Consider the following 17,058-nt stretch of genomic DNA (forward strand, 5'->3'; position numbering starts at 1 on the left):
CCCTTTCCTCTCCTGCCCCCACTCCTTGCTTGCCCTCTCTAGCAAGCAGCTCGGCGGTTATAACCCTTTCAGTGCTGCAGAGGAAGGGAAAGGATATCCCGTTCTATCTAGGAGGCGCTTCAGCCAGGCTGAAGTACGGTTGCCAAGTCCACTTCGATAAATAGCTCGGAACTTTGGGGGTGGGGCCAGGAGACTTTGGGGGTGGAGCCAAGATCAAGGCTGTGACAAGCATCATTGAACTCCAAAGGGAGTTCTGGCCATCACATTTAAAGGGACGGCACACCTTTTCAATGCCTTCCTTCCATAGGAAATCATGAAGGATAGGGGCACCTTCTTTGGGGGCTCATAGAATTGGACCCCCTCGCCCAATCTTTTTAAAACTTGGAGGGTATTTGGGGGAGAGGCACTAGATGCTATACTGAAAATTTGGTGCATCTACCCCCAAAAACAGCACCCCCAGATCCCCTGATACCCGCGGATCAATTCTCCATGATTTTCTATGGGAATAAATTTCCATAGGGAATAACAGAGTTCCCAGCAGACATTTCCCTCCCCTCCCCCCGCTTTCTGACGACCCTGAAGCGGGGGGAGGGCCTCCAAACTGGGGGATCCCCTGCCACCACCTGGGGATTGGTAACCCTAGGCTGAAGTATGCAGACTCTCTTATCTGCGAGAACTGGGTTTGATTCCCCACTCCTCCACTTGGGTCAGCCATAGCTCTCACAGAGCTGTTCTTGAAAGGGCCGCTTTTGCCAGAACTCTCTCAGCCCCACCCACTTCACAGGGTGTCTGCTGTGGGGGAGGAAGGGAAAGGAGATTGTAGGCCGCTCTGAGACTCTGTCCTTGAAAGGGCAGCTGCTGTGAGAGCTCTCTCAACCCCACCCTCCTCACAGGGTGTCTGCTGTGGAGGAGGAAGGGAAAGGAGATTATAAGACGCTCTGAGACTCTGATTCAGAGAGGAAGGGCAGGGACACTGGGGCTTCTCAGGAGTAACTCTGCTGCCCTTGCAGGGGATCCTGGGCTGTTCAGCCAGCTCAGAAAAAGGAGGCTGAAGCTGGTTCCCACCTTCTTATTCATCCATCTAGATTACAGGAGTGGCCAACGGTAGCTCTCCAGATGTTTTTTTGCCCACAACTCCCATCAGCCCCAGCCATTGGCCATGATGGCTGGGGCTGATGGGAGTTGTAGGCAAAAAAACATCTGGAGAGCTACCGTTGGCCACCCCTGATTCCGAGAACTCAGTCGAGGGGAGGGGGTTAGAGATGATGAGCTCAGGCGCTTTCTTAAATAGACGAGGAAGCATTCCCATGGCCCCCTGGAGAGAAAACCTCGTGGCCCTTCTTTGGAGGTCCAGGGAGATGCTCATGGACTCTTTGGGGTCAGGCAGGCAATGGTAGGTAGCTGGTGGGGGGGGGCAGGGGGCTGAAGGTTAAAGACCACCTCCCTGGATTATCATGCCAAGGGTCCCCAGGCTGGGTGGACTGTGGTTCTCGTCCCACAGGACCTCCGCTACGGTGGCCAAATTACAGTAACTCTGAGTTGCAGTGGACAGTTCCTCTGCAGAAAATGGCTGCTTGAAAGGGTGATCTCTAAAGGGTGGTCTCTGGTGGAATCATCTCCCTATTGAGATCCGGGGCCTACCTGGCTTATTAGCCTTCCGTAAGGCCTGTAAAACGGAGCTGTTCCGCCAGGCTTTTAGCTGAGGCTGCGGGCGTCTATTCTTGATCTGGTTAGCCTCCCCTGTCATCTGTGCTAGGAAATGGAATAAAAACTGCTGTCTCTATGAGATATAACAGGGGTGGCCGATGGTAGCTCTCCAGATGTTTTTTTGCCTACAACTCCCATCAGCCCCAGCCAGCATGGCCAATGGCTAGGGCTGATGGGAGTTGTAGGCAAAAAACATCTGGAAAGCTTTCCGTTGGCCACCCCTGAGATATCATGATGTGAGACGGCTAGGCTGGGCAATATGTGATGTCATGGTCATCTGAGTGCTGTTGAGTTGTCTGCTTATAAAATGTTTTTATTGTATTTTATTGCTTTATTATATCTTGTACTCTGCTCTGAGCCCTACGGGGAATGGGCGGAATTGAAATGTACTAAAATAAAATAAAAATAAATAAATAGGGCATTCTAGCTCTTCTCTCCTTGGAAATTTCCTGACTCAGAGTCAGCCATTTCTGTCCTGCCCATCTTCTAAGATGGCTCCCTTTCCCCCTCCTTTCCACCACCCATCCACCCTGCAAGGTAGACCCGTTTGAGAGAGAAGGTTTGGCAGAAGGAGAGTCAAGTTCGAACTTTTTTCAGGCAGAGGGCAAACCTCAATTCAAGAACTCCAATGTGAAATTGAACCCGGAAAGTGAACTTGTGAATCTCCTGACAAAAATATGTAATCTTTCCTTGAAATCTGCCTCTTTTCTTGACTGGAAGGTAGCAAATGTCACCCCCATCTTCAAAAGGGTTCCAGCGGAGATCCGGAAAATTACAGGCCAGTCTGACTTCAATACCGGGAAAGTTGGCGGAAACTGTTATCAAAGAGAGGCTTAGTAGGCACACTGATGAACAAAAGTTATTGAGGAAGACTCAAATGGGTTCTGTAAGGGAAGATCTTGTCTCACTAACCTGTTAGAGTTCTTTGAGGGACTGAACAACCGTGGACAAAGGGGTTAATCACCCTTTGGGTGAACATAAAAGAAGCCATGTTGGATCAGGCCAATGGCCCATCCAGTCCAACACTCTGTGTCTCATAACAACAGAAGAGAAGCCATGTTGGATCAGGCCAATGGCCCATCCAGTCCAACACTCTGTGTCACACAGTGGCCAATATATGTGTATACACACACACACACACACACACACACACACACACATATATATATGCCTTGGCTAATAGCCACTGATGGACCTCTGTTCCATATTTTTATCCAATCCCCTCTTAAAGCTGGCTGTGCTTGTAGCTGCCACTACCTCCTGTGGCAGTGAATTCCACATGTTAATCACTTTTTGGGTGAAGAAGTACTTCCTTTTATCCGTTTTAACCTGACTGCTCAACAATTTCATTGAATGCCCACGAGTTCTTGTATTGTGAGAAAGGAGAAAAGTACTTCTCTCTCTACCCTCTCCATCCCATGCATAATCTTGTAAACCTCTATCATGTCACCCCGCAGTCGACGTTTCTCCAAGCTAAAGAGCCCCAAGCGTTTTAACCTTTCCTCATAGGGAAAGTGTTCCAAACCTTTAATCATTCTAGTTGTCCTTTTCTGGACTTTTTTCCAATGTTATATCCTTTTCGTCATGCAACCTGGTGAACCTATCTGGGAAGGGACGGTGGCTCAGTGGTAGAGCATCTGCTTGGTAAGCAGAAGGTGCCAGGTTCAATCCCTGGCATCTCCAACTAAAAAGGGTCATAAGAACATAAGAACATAAGAGAAGCCATGTTGGATCAGGCCAACGGCCCATCAAGTCCAACACTCTGTGTCACACAGTGGCAAAAAATGTTATATACACACATACACTGTGGCTAATAGCCACTGATGGACCTGTGCTCCATACACTGTGGCTAATAGCCACTGATGGACCTGTGCTCCATACACTGTGGCTAATAGCCACTGATGGACCTGTGCTCCATATTTTTATCTAAACCCCTCTTGAAGGTGGCTATACTTGTGGCCGCCACCACCTCCTGTGGCAGTGAATTCCACATGTTAATCACCCTTTGGGTGAAGAAGTACTTCCTTTTATCCGTCTTAACCTGTCTGCTCAGCAATTTCATCGAATGCCCACGAGTTCTTGTATTGTGAGAAAGGGAGAAAAGTACTTCTTTCTCTACTTTCTCCATTCCATGCATTATCTTGTAAACCTCTATCATGTCACCCCCGCAGTCGACGTTTCTCCAAGCTAAAGAGTCCCAAGCGTTTCAACCTTTCTTCATAGGGAAAGTGCTCCAGCCCTTTAATCATTCTAGTTGCCCTTCTCTGCACCTTCTCTAAAGCTATAATATCCTTTTTGAGGTGCGGCGACCAGAACTGCACACAGTACTCCAAATGAGACCGCACCATCGATTTATACAGGGGCATTATGATACTGGCTGATTTGTTTTCAATTCCCTTCCTAATAATTCCCAGCATGGCATTGGCCTTTTTTATTGCAAACGCACACTGTCTTGACACTTTCAGTGAGTTATCTATCATGACCCCAAGATCTCTCTCTTGATCAGTCTCTGCCAGTTCACACCCCATCAACTTGTATTTGTAGCTGGGATTCTTAGCCCCAATGTGCATTACTTTGCACTTGGCCACATTGAACCGCATCTGCCACGTTGACGCCCACTCACCCAGCCTCAACAGATCCCTTTGGAGTTCCTCACAATCCTCTCTGGTTCTCACCACCCTGAACAATTTAGTGTCATCCGCAAACTTGGCCACTTCACTGCTCACTCCGAACTCTAAATCATTTATGAACAAGTTAAAAAGCATGGGACCCAGTACCGAGCCCTGCGGCACCCCACTGCTTACCGTCCTCCACTGCGAAGACTGCCCATTTATACTCACTCTCTGCTTCCTATTACTCAGCCAGTTTTTGATCCACAAGAGGACCTGTCCTTTTACTCCATGATTCTCAAGCTTTCTAAGGAGCCTTTGATGAGGAACTTTATCAAAAGCTTTCTGGAAGTCAAGGTAAACAACATCTATCGGGTCTCCTTTGTCCACATGTTTGTTCACCCCCTCAAAGATGTAAAAGTGATTGCGCCGCTTGGGAGCAGTGACCATAATGTTATTGATTTCACCGTTTGTATAATAGGGAGTTGTCCAAAAGACCACCACAACCACGTTTAACTTTAAAAGGGGTAAATACACTGAGATGAGGAGGCATGTGAGGAAGAAACTGAAAGGAAAGGTACATACGGTCAAAACCCTTGAGAAAGCTTGGACGCTATTTAAAACTATCATCCTAGAAGCTCAGATAAAATACATACCACAAGTTAGGAAAGGCACAAACAGGCATAAGAAAAGGCCTGCGTGGTTAACAAATAAAGTAATGGAAGCTGTAAAAGGTAAGAAGGACTCCTTTAAGCGGTGGAAAACCAGTCCAAGTGAGATTAATAAAAGGGAACACAGGCAGTGGCAAATCAAATGCAAGACTGTGATCAGGCAGGCAAAAAGGGACTATGAGGAGCATATTGCAAAAAACATAAAGACCAACAATAAAACTTTCTTCAAATATATTAGAAGTAGGAAACCAGCCAGGGAGGCAGTGGGGCCCTTGGATGACCATGGGGTAAAAGGATTACTGAAGGAGGATAGGGAAATGGCTGAAAAGCTAAATGAATTAGGTCCTCTTGTGGATCAAAAACTGGCTGAGTAATAGGAAGCAGAGAGTGAGTATAAATGGGCAGTCTTCGCAGTGGAGGACGGTAAGCAGTGGGGTGCCGCAGGGCTCGGTACTGGGTCCAGGCAAATCGGTGTGAAAAACCTCAGCTTGAGACCCTGGAGAGCCGCTGCCAGTCTGAGAAGACAATACTGACTTTGATGGACCAAGGGTCTGATTCAGTATAAGGCAGCTTCATATGTCTCTCTCCAGCATCTTCAGAACAGAACTGGCAAGAGAGAAATATGGGATGTTTCATTGGTGCAGAGGTTTCAGGTTGGATCCTTGACAATAAACGTACCTGAGGAGGTGGGGAAGGCCCTTCTCTACCCAACAACCTGGGGTTCCTCCAGCAATCAGAGCACAGGATTCAGAGTGACCTGACCCAGTGGGCAGATCTAGTATAAAGCAGCTCTGTAAGTTTAATCCATGTCTTTCTTCTGCTCCCAAAGAGGGGGGGGAAAGTGGACTCAGGGGTCTTACAATAAGAAATTTAATGAGGAAACAACCAGTTTCAACATAAAGCCTGCCGTCAATGGTGCAGAGTGTTAAAGCTGCAGTCCTGCAGTCCTAAGCTCTGCTCACGACCTGAGTTCGATCCCCGGCGGAAGCTGGGTTTTCAGGTAGCCGGCTCGAGGTTGACCTAGCCTTCCATCCTTCCGAGGTCGGTCAAAGGAGTCCCAGCTTGCTGGGGGGGGAGTGTAAAAGACTGGGGAAGGCAATGGCAAACCACCCCGTAAAAACTCTGCCGTGAAAACATTGTGAAAGCAACGTCACCCCAGAGTCAAAAACAACTGGTGCTTGCACAGGGGACCTTTCCTTTTCCCAATGCATTTTTCCATATAAAACAACAACATAGTGATTCTAAAAAAAAAGAAAAGGTAAAGGTAGTCCCCTGTGAAAGCACTGGGCTGGGTTCGTTCATGGGAACCACATGCAAATCTGAAACTTCTGGGAGATAATTTCTTATCTAGAACTTTATACACAAGACATGCTCGCTACCCGTTGACACATTTAATGAAGCCCAACTCGGGGGGAAAAAACCTCCACAAAAGCACATTATGATAACTATTAATCATATGTCGGAGTTACACACAGAAAGCATATCATAATACAAAATATGTAATCAAGTTGTTACAGCAGGTATGCAGACCAAATGGACATTCCTCCTAAATACAAATTTCTAAATTTTCCATCCACTCATTTGGAGCCAGGGTGAGCTTGAAGAGCCCACAAAGCACAGACAAGATTACTTGAAAACAAACAATAACATCTTTAATCAGGGGTGGAATTCTAGCAGCAGTCTAGGCGGGGCCACCACCAACTGCACCGCTAGTGCATTGTAAGGTCTTGGAGGATTGGCTACATCGGGGAAGGTGTGGCCTAAGATGCGAAGAAGAAGAAGATATTGGATTTATATCCCGCCCTCCACTCCAAAGAGTCTCAGAGCGGCTCACAATCTCCTTTACCTTCCTCCCCCACAACAGACACCCTGGGAGGTGGGTGGGTCTGGAGAGGGCTCTCACAGCAGCTGCCCTTTCAAGGACAACCTCTGCCAGAGCTATGGCTGACCCAAGGAGCTCCTGCCATGCTCTCTTATCTGAGAGAACCAGGTATGATTCCCCACTCCTCCACTTGCAGCTGCTGGAATGGCCTTGGGTCAGCCAGAGCTCTCTTATCTGGGAGAACCGGGTATGATTCCCCACTCCTTCACATGCAGCTGCTGGAATGGCCTTGGGTCAGCCAGAGCTCTTTTATCTGGGAGAACCGGGTTTGATTCCCCACTCCTCCACTTGCAGCTGCTGGAATGGCCTTGGGACAGCCATAACTCTGGCAGAGGTTATCCTTGAAAGGGCAGCTGCTGTGAGTGCCCTCTCAGCCCCACCCACCTCACAGGGTGTCTGTTGTGGGGGGGGGGAGATATAGGAGATTGTAAGCCGCTCTGAGTCTCTTGATTCAGAGAGAAGGGCGGGGTATAAATCTGCAATTCTACTTCTTTATATTTGAATGAATGGCATATAGATAGCGATTGGCATGGACTTCTTTTTAGATATTTGGAAATCCTTTACAGTAATTTCTTTGTAGATCCACCTCCACTGTTGTTTGTCCTTCCTTCCTTCCTTCCTTCCTTCCTTCCTTCCTTCCTTCCTTCCTTCCTTCCTTCCTTCCTTCCTTCCTTCCTTCCTTCCTTCCTTCCACTACTCTGGTTCATTCTTCTTAAATGTTTCTATTGTGCCCACCCCACAGGCAGCATGATAGCCAGGTTTATAATCATATACACCAGGGGTGGCCAAACTTTCTTAACATAAGAGGCACAAAGAATGAACGTCGGAGGTTTGAGAGCCACCTTTGCTGTGAAAGCCCTTTGCTTGGGCACCAGATAGTCTAGGGCCGGCCCTGCGGTTCTATAATGCTTTTGAAGACTGTTGCTTGTACTGAATCTCGTTCCACACTCTGAGCATTCAAAAGGTTTCTCCCTGTGTGGGTTCTCCAATGATTTTGAAGAGTACGTCTATGGCTAAACCTATTTCCACACTCAGAGCACTCAAAACGTTTCTCCTTTGTATGGGTTCCCTGGTGATATTGAAGATGGCCACTCCTACCAAATCTCTTCCCACACTCCAAACACTCGAAAGGTTTCTCCCCTGTGTGGATTCTTTGATGTCGTAGTAGAGCACCACTCGTACTGACTCTCTTTCCACACTCTGAGCATTCAAACGGTTTCTCCCCTGTGTGTATTCTGTGATGGTAATGGAGATGGCAAGTCTGGCTGAATCTCTTTCCACACTCTGAGCACTCAAAAGGTTTTTCCCCTGTGTGGGTTCTGTGATGCCTTTGAAGACTGCCACTTGTACAGAATCTCTTTCCACACTCTGAACATTCAAAAGGTTTCTCCCCTGTGTGGTTTCTCTGATGATGTTGAAGACTGTCGCTTGTATTGAATCTTTTCCCACAGTCTGAACACTCAAAAGGTTTCTCCCCTGTGTGGGTTCTTAGATGCTGCTGAAGAATGCTGCTCGCACTGAATCTCTTTCCACACTGGGGGCACTCAAAAGGTTTCTCCCCTGTGTGGGTTTTATGGTGATATTGAAGACTGCCACTCGTACTGAATCTCTTTCCACACTCTGAACACTCAAAAGGTTTCTCCCCTGTGTGGGTTCTTTGATGTCGTAGTAGAGTACCACTCGTACTGAATCTCTTTCCACACTCGGAGCACTCAAAAGGTTTCTCCCCTGTGTGGGTTTTCTGGTGATATTGAAGACTGTCACTCTTACTGAATCTTTTTCCACACTCTGAACACTCAAAAGGTTTCTCCCCTGTGTGGGTTCTTTGATGTCGTAGTAGAGTGCCACTCATACTGAATCTCTTTCCACACTCTGAGCATCCAAAAGGCTTCTCCCCTGTGTGGCTTCTCTGATGATGTTGAAGATTGTTGCTTGTATTGAATCTTTTCCCACACTCTGAACACTCAAAGGGTTTCTCCCCTGTGTGGGTTCTCAGATGCTGCTGAAGATTGCTGCTCACACTAAATCTCTTTCCACACTCTGAGCACTCAAAAGGTTTCTCCCCTGTGTGGGTTCTGTAATGCCTTTGAAGACTGCCACTGGTAAAGAATCTCTTTCCACACTCTGAACATTCAAAAGGTTTCTCCCCTGTGTGGTTTCTCTGATGATGTTGAAGATGGCCACTCTGACTAAACCTCTTTCCACATTCAGAGCACTCAAAAGGTTTCTCTCCTGTATGGGTTCTTAGATGCTGCTGAAGATTGCCGTTCGTACTGAATCTTTTCCCACACTCTGAACACTCAAAAGGTTTCTCCCCTGTGTGGGTCCTTAGATGGTGCTGAAGATTGCTGCTCGCACTGAATCTCTTTCCACACTCTGAACACTCAAAAGGTTTCTCCCCTGTGTGGGTTCTTCGATGCTCTTCAAGATTCCCCCTCCAACTGTATCTTTTTCCACACTCTGAACACTCAAAAGGTTTCTCCCCTGTGTGGGTTCTTCGATGCTCTTCAAGATTCCCCCTCCAACTGTATCTTTTTCCACACTCTGAACACTCAAAAGGTTTCTCTCCTGTGTGGTTTTTTTGGTGCACTTGAAGAGTGTTCCTCTGACTGAATTTACTTCTCATCTCTGAATATTCAGAAGGTTTCCCCTCTCTGTGTATTCTTTGGTTCACAAGAAGCTGTGATCTATTTCTGAAATACTTTTCACACTGAATGCAATCACTTGCCTTCATTATCCTGTGCTCTGGAAAATGTAGATTCCGCTTTCGTCCATCACACTTCTGAACCACACTGCAGCCTTTTTTCCTCTTAGGTCCACCTTGATTCCTGGCGTCGTTGTTCAACTCTTCATTTTTAAATCTGTCTGGCAGTTGTTGATGAAGTTTCTCAGCCTCCTCATTGCTTTGATAAACCTCTGCTGGGTAAAGAGAGAGGTCGTTTTAGCACTTGGGAGGGCTGGTAAGATCCAAAGGCATCTACGTGACTGCAGGAGGAAAAGACTGATGTCCCTTCAGCCTCATCCGGGTTGACTGATCTTAACCATCCCTCCACTTTCCCCCCAAATAATCTAGTACAGGTGTGTCAAACTCATTTGTTATGAGGGCTGGATCTGACATAAATGAGACCTTGTTAGGCTGGGCCATGTGTCTCATAAAACGTAATGCCAGGTAGCGGAGATATAAACTTTATGAAGTATACAGAAAAACATAATTAAAGATGTTAGTTCTTTACTTAAAATACAAACATGTTTAAACATCATACCTTGAATTAGGCCTTGAATTCAGCAGGAGCTCACAGGAGCACAGCTCCTGAACCTTTTTGAGGGTTCCCCCTCCTCCTCCCCACCTCCCTTGTCCATTGAATAGTAGCAGCAACTGCATAACAATCCCTGGATTAGGAGAGCAGGCAGTCAGCAACCAGGAGCTTTACCACAACCCCAGCAGCCCTCATGAACCCCTAGAGAAGCCCACACCACCCTTTCTCCACTTTCCCACTGATTCTGGGTGGCGGGTGGCTTGCTGGCCTTTCGACTGGGGTGGGGGGTGGCCAAGGAGAGCCCCAGGTGAGCAAGGCCTGCTTGGACTGGTTAGATCTCTAGCTAGGGGGAAGAAGATAAAGGAGATTGGAAGCAGCTCTGAGACTCTGATTCAGAGAGAAGGGTGGGGTATATATCTATGGTCTTCTTCTCCTTCTGTGTGAGCACAATGGCTTTGCATGCATGCCACCTCACCTTTGGAGATAGGAGAGCCGCCTATCCCTGACCTGCAGCCTATGACAGGCAGTATCATTCATGGGAACAAACGATACTGCCCGTCATAACCCTGAACATCTTAGAAAAGACTATGTGGCTCTGGGTCAGAAGGTGAAGGAGCTGGGCGCACAGGTTGTGTTCTCATCAGTGCTTCCTGTTGAAGGTCGTGGCTTAGGATGAGAAAGAAGAATGCTTCAAATAAATTACTGGCTACATTGATGGTGTCGTCAGGAAAGATTCGGATTTCTGGACAATGGCTTACGCTTTCAAAATGGTGGTCTTCTATCGGGAGATGGTCTGCACCTTACAGCGGTTGGGGAAAGGGTGCTTGGTAACAGCCTTGCTAACCTAATAAGGAGGGCTTTAAACTAAATTGTATGGGGGAGCGAGACAATAATTCAAAGCCTCGTACGATGCCAGAAATTGGGGATAAGAACATTAAAGATTTGCAGAGAGTGGCGCATACGCTAGGTAATGTGAACTTGCAGGCTTGTACAGAAACGAAACACTCGGAATGTATAAAACGTGGATTCTGATGTCTCTACACTAATGCACAGAGTATGGGAAACAAACAGGAGGAACTGGAAGATGACATAATAGGCCTTTCTGAAACTTGGTGGAATGACACTCACAACGGGAATATTAGGATTCAGGGGTACAACGTATTTAAAAGGGACAGGCAAATGAGAAAGGGCGGAGGCGTAGCAGTATATGTGAAGGAGGTATATACTTGTGAGGAAATATGTTAATCTGAACATGGCAGCTCAGTTGAGAGTCTCTGGGTAAAAATAAAAGGAGTAAGAAATAACTGTGATATTATTGTGGGGGTCTGCTATAGACCACCAAGCCAGGCAGAGGACTTGGTTGAGATACTCCTACAACAGATTGCAAAGTTTACCAAGAGAAGGGATACAGCGATCATGGGGGATTTCAATTGCCCGGACATCTGTTGGAAGTCCAACTCTGCTAAAAATGAAAAGTCAAATAGATTCCTGACTTGTCTTGCTGACAACTTCCTTTTCCAGAAAGTGAGGAAGGAAACAAGGGGATCTGCTATCTTGGATTTGATTCTCACCAACAATGAAGAATTGATTGAAGAAGTGGAAATAGTAAGCACCCTGGGCAGTAATGACCATGTGATTTTGGAATTTACAGTCTTTGGGAAGGGAAAAGCTATACATGTCAGGCTTATAGGTTGGACTTCAGAAAGGCAAACTTTGATAAACTTAGAACTATGCTGGGTAAAATCCCATGGTCAGAAATACTTAGGAAGAAGGGGGTTCAGGAGGGGTGGGAGTTTCTTAAAAGCGAAATACTGAAAGTGCAATCACAGACGATTCCTATGAGAAGAAAAAATGGAAAAAGCCTAAAGAAGCCAAAGTGGCTCCATAAACAGCTCTCTAAAGACCTGAGAAATTAAAAAGACTCCTTTAGGAATTGGAAGGAGGGCCTTATAACCAAGGATGAATATAAACAAATCACCAGTGCTTGTAGAGAAAAACTTAGGAAAGCCAATGCTCAGTATGAGCTTAGGCTGGCCAAAGATGCTAAAAACAACAAAAAAGGGTTCTTTTCTTATGTTCAGAATAAGAAAAAGAGCAAGGACATGGTAGGCCCAATGCAAGGGCAAGAAAGTGAAATTGTAACAGGTAATGAAGAGAGGGCAAAACTGCTCAATTTTTACTTTTCCTCAGTCTTCTCTTCTGAGGGAAACAGTGCTCAACATGGCAAAAACAGAACATATAAGGAGGGTATGAAGTTCCAACCTAGGATCAGCATAGGGGTAGTACATAAACACCTAGTTTCTTTAAATGAACAGGGCCAGATGAACTGCCTCCAAGGGTTCTAAAAGAGCTTGCAGATATAATTTCTGAGCCTCTGGCTATTATTTTTGAGAATTCTTGGAGAGCAGGAGAGGTGCCGGAAGATTGCAGGTGGGCGAATGTTGTCCCCATCTTCAAGAAGGGGAAAAAAGATGATGCGGGTAACTACTGACCCGTCAGCTTGATGTCTATACCTGGAAAAGTTTTAGAACACATCATCAGTCAGTCCTGAAATATTTAGAAAGAATGGATGTGATTACTAAGAGCCAGCATGGGTTTCTCAAGAACAAGTCATGTCAGAATAACCTGATCTCTTTTTTTTTTTAGAAAGTCCAACACTCTGTCACACAGTGGCCAAAAAAACCCAAAAAACCCAAGTGGCATCAGGAGGTTCACAAGTGGGGCTAGAAGCCCTTCCACTGCTATGCCCCAAGCACCAAGAATACAGAGCATCACTGCCCCAGACAGTTCCAATAATATGCTGTGGCTAACAGCCACTGATGGACCTCTGCTCCATATTTTTATCCAATCCCCTTTTGAAGCTGGCTATGCTTGTGGCCGCCACCACCTCCTGTGGCAGTGAATTCCACATGTTAATCACCCTTTGGGTGAAGCAGTACTTCCTTTTATCCATTCTAACCCGACAGCTCAGCAATTTCATTGAATGCCCACGAGTTCTTGTATTGTGAGAAAGGGTGACCTTGACAGGCTGAAAAACTGGGTTAAAACCAATAAAATGAATTTTAATAGGGATAAATGTAAAGCTCTGCATTTAGGTAGGAAAAATCCAATACATGGTTATAGGATGCGGGAGACTTGTCTTAGTAGTAGTATGTGCGAAAAGGATCTAGGGGTCTTAGTGGATCATATGCCGAACATGAGTCAACAGTGTGATGCAGTGGCTAAAAAGGCAAATGCAGTTTTGGGCTGTATCAACAGAAGTATAGGGTCCAGATCATGTGATGTGATGGTATCGCTTTACTCTGCTCTGGTAAGATCTCACCTGGAGTATTGGGTTCAGTTTTGGGCACCACATTTTAAGAAGGATATAGACAAGCTGGAACGGTCCAGAGGATGGTGACGAAGATGGCGAGGGGTCTGGAGACCAAGTCCTATGAGGAAAGGTTGAAGGAGCTGGGCATGTTTAGCCTGGAGAGGAAGCGGCTGAGAGGTGATAGGATCACCATCTTCAAGGACTTGAAGTGCTGTCCTATAGAGGATGGTGTGGAATTGTTTTCTGTGGCCCCGAAAGGTAGGACCAGAACCAATGGGTTGAAATTAAAGAATTTCCGGCTCAACATTAGGAAGAACTTCCTGACTGTTAGAGGGTTCCTCAGTGGAACGGGCTTCCTCGGCAGGTGGTGGGCTCTCCTTCCTTGGAGGTTTCTCAACAGAGGCTAGATGGCCATCTGACAGCAATGAGGGTCCTGTAAATTTAGGGGGGAGGTGTTTGTGACTTTCCTGCATTGTGCAGGGGCTTGGACTAGATGACCCTGGAGGTCCCTTCCAACTCTATGATTCTATGATCCCAGGTGCTGAGAAACCCACCAGCTGCCGGACTGCAGGGTCAACAAGACAGCGTGGGCCAAGACCTTCCTGCAGGAAGTGGAGGCAGCCAGGAACAATAGAAGCAAGGGAAGATGAAGCTGCATGAGCAAGGAAATCTGGCAGCCCCGTCCTTTGCTCTCTGCATTCAGTGGGCCAGGAGGGGGGGAGAAGACAGCCCCACTCATGGCCCAGGATTAAAGCCCTGGGAGAGCTGGTTCTGGCCCACAGGCAGTATATTTCACACCCATGATCTAGTATATAAAGATCCTTCACCTTTTCCCCTTGGAATATTCTTATTCAATATATCGATTCATTCCTCATACCAAGGGCAGCAAGGATCCTTACCCAGAGAAGCCACGTTCCCACAGTTCTCCAGCATGACGTCCTTGTACAGAGCTCTTTGTTCCGGATCCAGCAGGGCCCACTCTGCCTCCGTGAAAGAGACGGACACCTCCTCCATGGAAAAGGGACCCTGAAAGAAAAAGAAGATCCTCTCCTCTTCAGAGATCACACCTTGGGAGAACATGAAAGAAGCCATGTTGGATCATAGCAATGGCCCATCCAATCCAACACTCTGTGTCACAACGGTGGCCAAAAAACCAGGTGATATTAGGAGGTCCACCAGTGGGGCCAGGACACTAGAAGCCCTCCCACTTTTGCCCCCCACCCTCCAAGCACCAAGAATACAGAGCAACACTGTCCCACACAGAGAGTTCCATCTATAAGAACATAAGAGAAGCCATGTTGGATCAGGTCAGTGGCCCATCCAGTCCAGCACTCTATGTCACATAAGGACATAAGAGAAGCCATGTTGGATCAGGCCAATGGCCCATCCTATCCAACACTCTGTGTCACATAAGAACATAAGAGAAGCCCTGTTGGATCAGGCCAATGGCCCATCCAGTCCAACACTCTGAGTCACATAAGAACATAAGAGAAGCCCTGTTGGATCAGGCCAATGGCACATCCAGTCCAACACTCTGTGTCACATAAGGACATAAGAGAAGCCATGTTGGATCAGGCCAATGGCCCATCCAGTCCAACACTCTGTGTCACATAATAATAATAATAATAATAATAAATTTTATTTCTATCCCGCCCTCCCCACCTTAGCGGGCTCAGGGCGGCTAACAGCATATTACAAAACATACAGTGATATTATAAAAACATTTAAATCCAACAATATAAAACATCAACAATGAAACTACTAACATTAAAAACCAGTTCAATGATATAATTATTCTGCGGTGTGAATCTTCCGACCGCATTGGCGGCTCCTTAATTCTTGATCTTCCTAACAGTCCGGATGTGCCAGTTTAAAAAGGACGGTCTTGCAGGCCCTGCGGAACTGCTCAAGGTTCCGCAGGGCCCGCACCTCCTCGGGGAGTCGGTTCCATAGAGTAGGAGCCGCACTCGAGAATGCCCGTACTCTGGTGCTCTGATGTTTAATCTCCTTCGGCCCGGGGATGGTCATCAGATTTTTCCCGACTGACCTCAGTGCTCTCTGGGGTTCGTATGGGGAAAGACATAGGGACATAAGAGAAGCCATGTTGGATCAGGTCAGTGGCCCATCCACACCAACACTCTGTGTCACATAAGGACATAAGAGAAGCCATGTTGGATCAGGCCAATGGCCCATCCAGTCCAACACTCTGTGTCACATAAGGACATAAGAGAAGGCATGTTGGATCAGGTCAGTGGCCCATCCACTCCAACATTCTGTGTCACATAAGGACATAAGAGAAGCCATGTTGGATCAGGCCAATGGCCCATCCAGTCCAACACTCAGTGTCACACAGTGGCCAAAAAAACCCAGGTGCCATCAGGAGGTCCACCAGTGGGGCCAGGACACTAGAAGCCCTCCCAAGCACCAGGAATACAGAGCATCACTGCCCCAAAGATAGAGTTCCATCAATATGACATGACTAATAGCCACTGATGGACCTCTGGAGGGAGTGGACTGCGAAGGTTCAGGACGTGCGGCTAGGGATGGATAGAGGGAACGGTTCGAACAATCTGTCTCCTGGACCCCTTGTAGAAAGTACAGGAGGAAAAGCTCCCGCGAGAAAGAAAAAGGGACCCATGTTGTCTCCTGTTCCTCTCATCTCTCCTACCTGAACTGGGTGTGCAGCAGCCGTTTCCACCCCTCTGAAAAGGCAACAGCTCAACAGCATCTCTTCATTGCCAGTTCCTGAGACAAAGGAGGAAGGAAGGGTGTTTGCTTGTTTCTTCCCCGCTTCACACATTCACTCCCCACAGTTTTGAAACCTTTGCCCTGTGTACACCCAACGCATTTTGAAAACACTTTTTACTAAATCCAGAGAGAGGCAAAAGAGAAGCCGGAGGCACCTATGAGCCTCGGGGATTATAAATGTTGCCAACATATTTCAAGATCCTGACTCAGTTTAATGTAGTGGTTAAGTGTGCGGACTTTTATCTGGGAGATACCTTATGAGAAAAGAGTTTGCCCCCGTGAGCAAATGTCTTTTGAAGACCTATCTCATGTCATATTTTATTGTGTAAAACATGAGGCAGAACGAAATAGGTTTTTGTGTACCATTTTATCTCACCTTCTTGGAAGGTGGGACCAAGAAAAATTAGTATTCCTATTGTCAGATAGAGATAAATATATTAGTTTCCAAGTGGCAAAATTTATGGCTGCCATTATAGATAAAAAAATGAGTAAAGAGATATATTAACTGCTCTCCTTTTTTACTACTGTGAATTGTTTTCTTAGGATGTCATTGGATAAATTTTATTGATAGTTCAGCCTAAATTTCATCATGATTTATATAATTCTATTGTTGTACTGAATGTTTAATTTTATTTTTTTGTCTGGCTGTCGGTTGCTATGGCATTTTGTTGCTAACGCAATAAAGACTGACTTGACTTATCTGGGAGAACTGGGTTTGATTCCTCACTCCTCCACTTGCAGCTGTTGGAATGGCCTTGGGTCAGCCATAGCTCTGGCAGGAGTTGCCCTTGAAAGGGCAGCTTCTGGGAGAGCCCTCTCAGCCCCACCCACCTCACAGGATGTCTGTTGTGGGGGAGGAAGGGAAAGGAGA

At 46.6% G+C, this 17,058-nt stretch overlaps 1 protein-coding gene across 1 annotated transcript in view; it reads right to left on the reverse strand.

The window, feature by feature from the left end:
• The window catches only part of LOC132571610 (zinc finger protein 420-like), an 87,383-nt gene that overhangs the window by 4,975 nt on the left and 65,350 nt on the right, over positions 1–17,058 (reverse strand). Inside the window, exon 5 of the mRNA XM_060238408.1 lies at positions 7,875–9,474. Within this exon, the coding sequence (XP_060094391.1) occupies positions 7,875–9,474 (1,600 nt within the window). The remainder of the gene's footprint in view (positions 1–7,874; positions 9,475–17,058) is intronic.

The sequence above is a fragment of the Heteronotia binoei genome, chromosome 5, assembly GCF_032191835.1.
Source record: "Heteronotia binoei isolate CCM8104 ecotype False Entrance Well chromosome 5, APGP_CSIRO_Hbin_v1, whole genome shotgun sequence".
Classification (NCBI taxonomy): domain Eukaryota; kingdom Metazoa; phylum Chordata; class Lepidosauria; order Squamata; family Gekkonidae; genus Heteronotia; species Heteronotia binoei.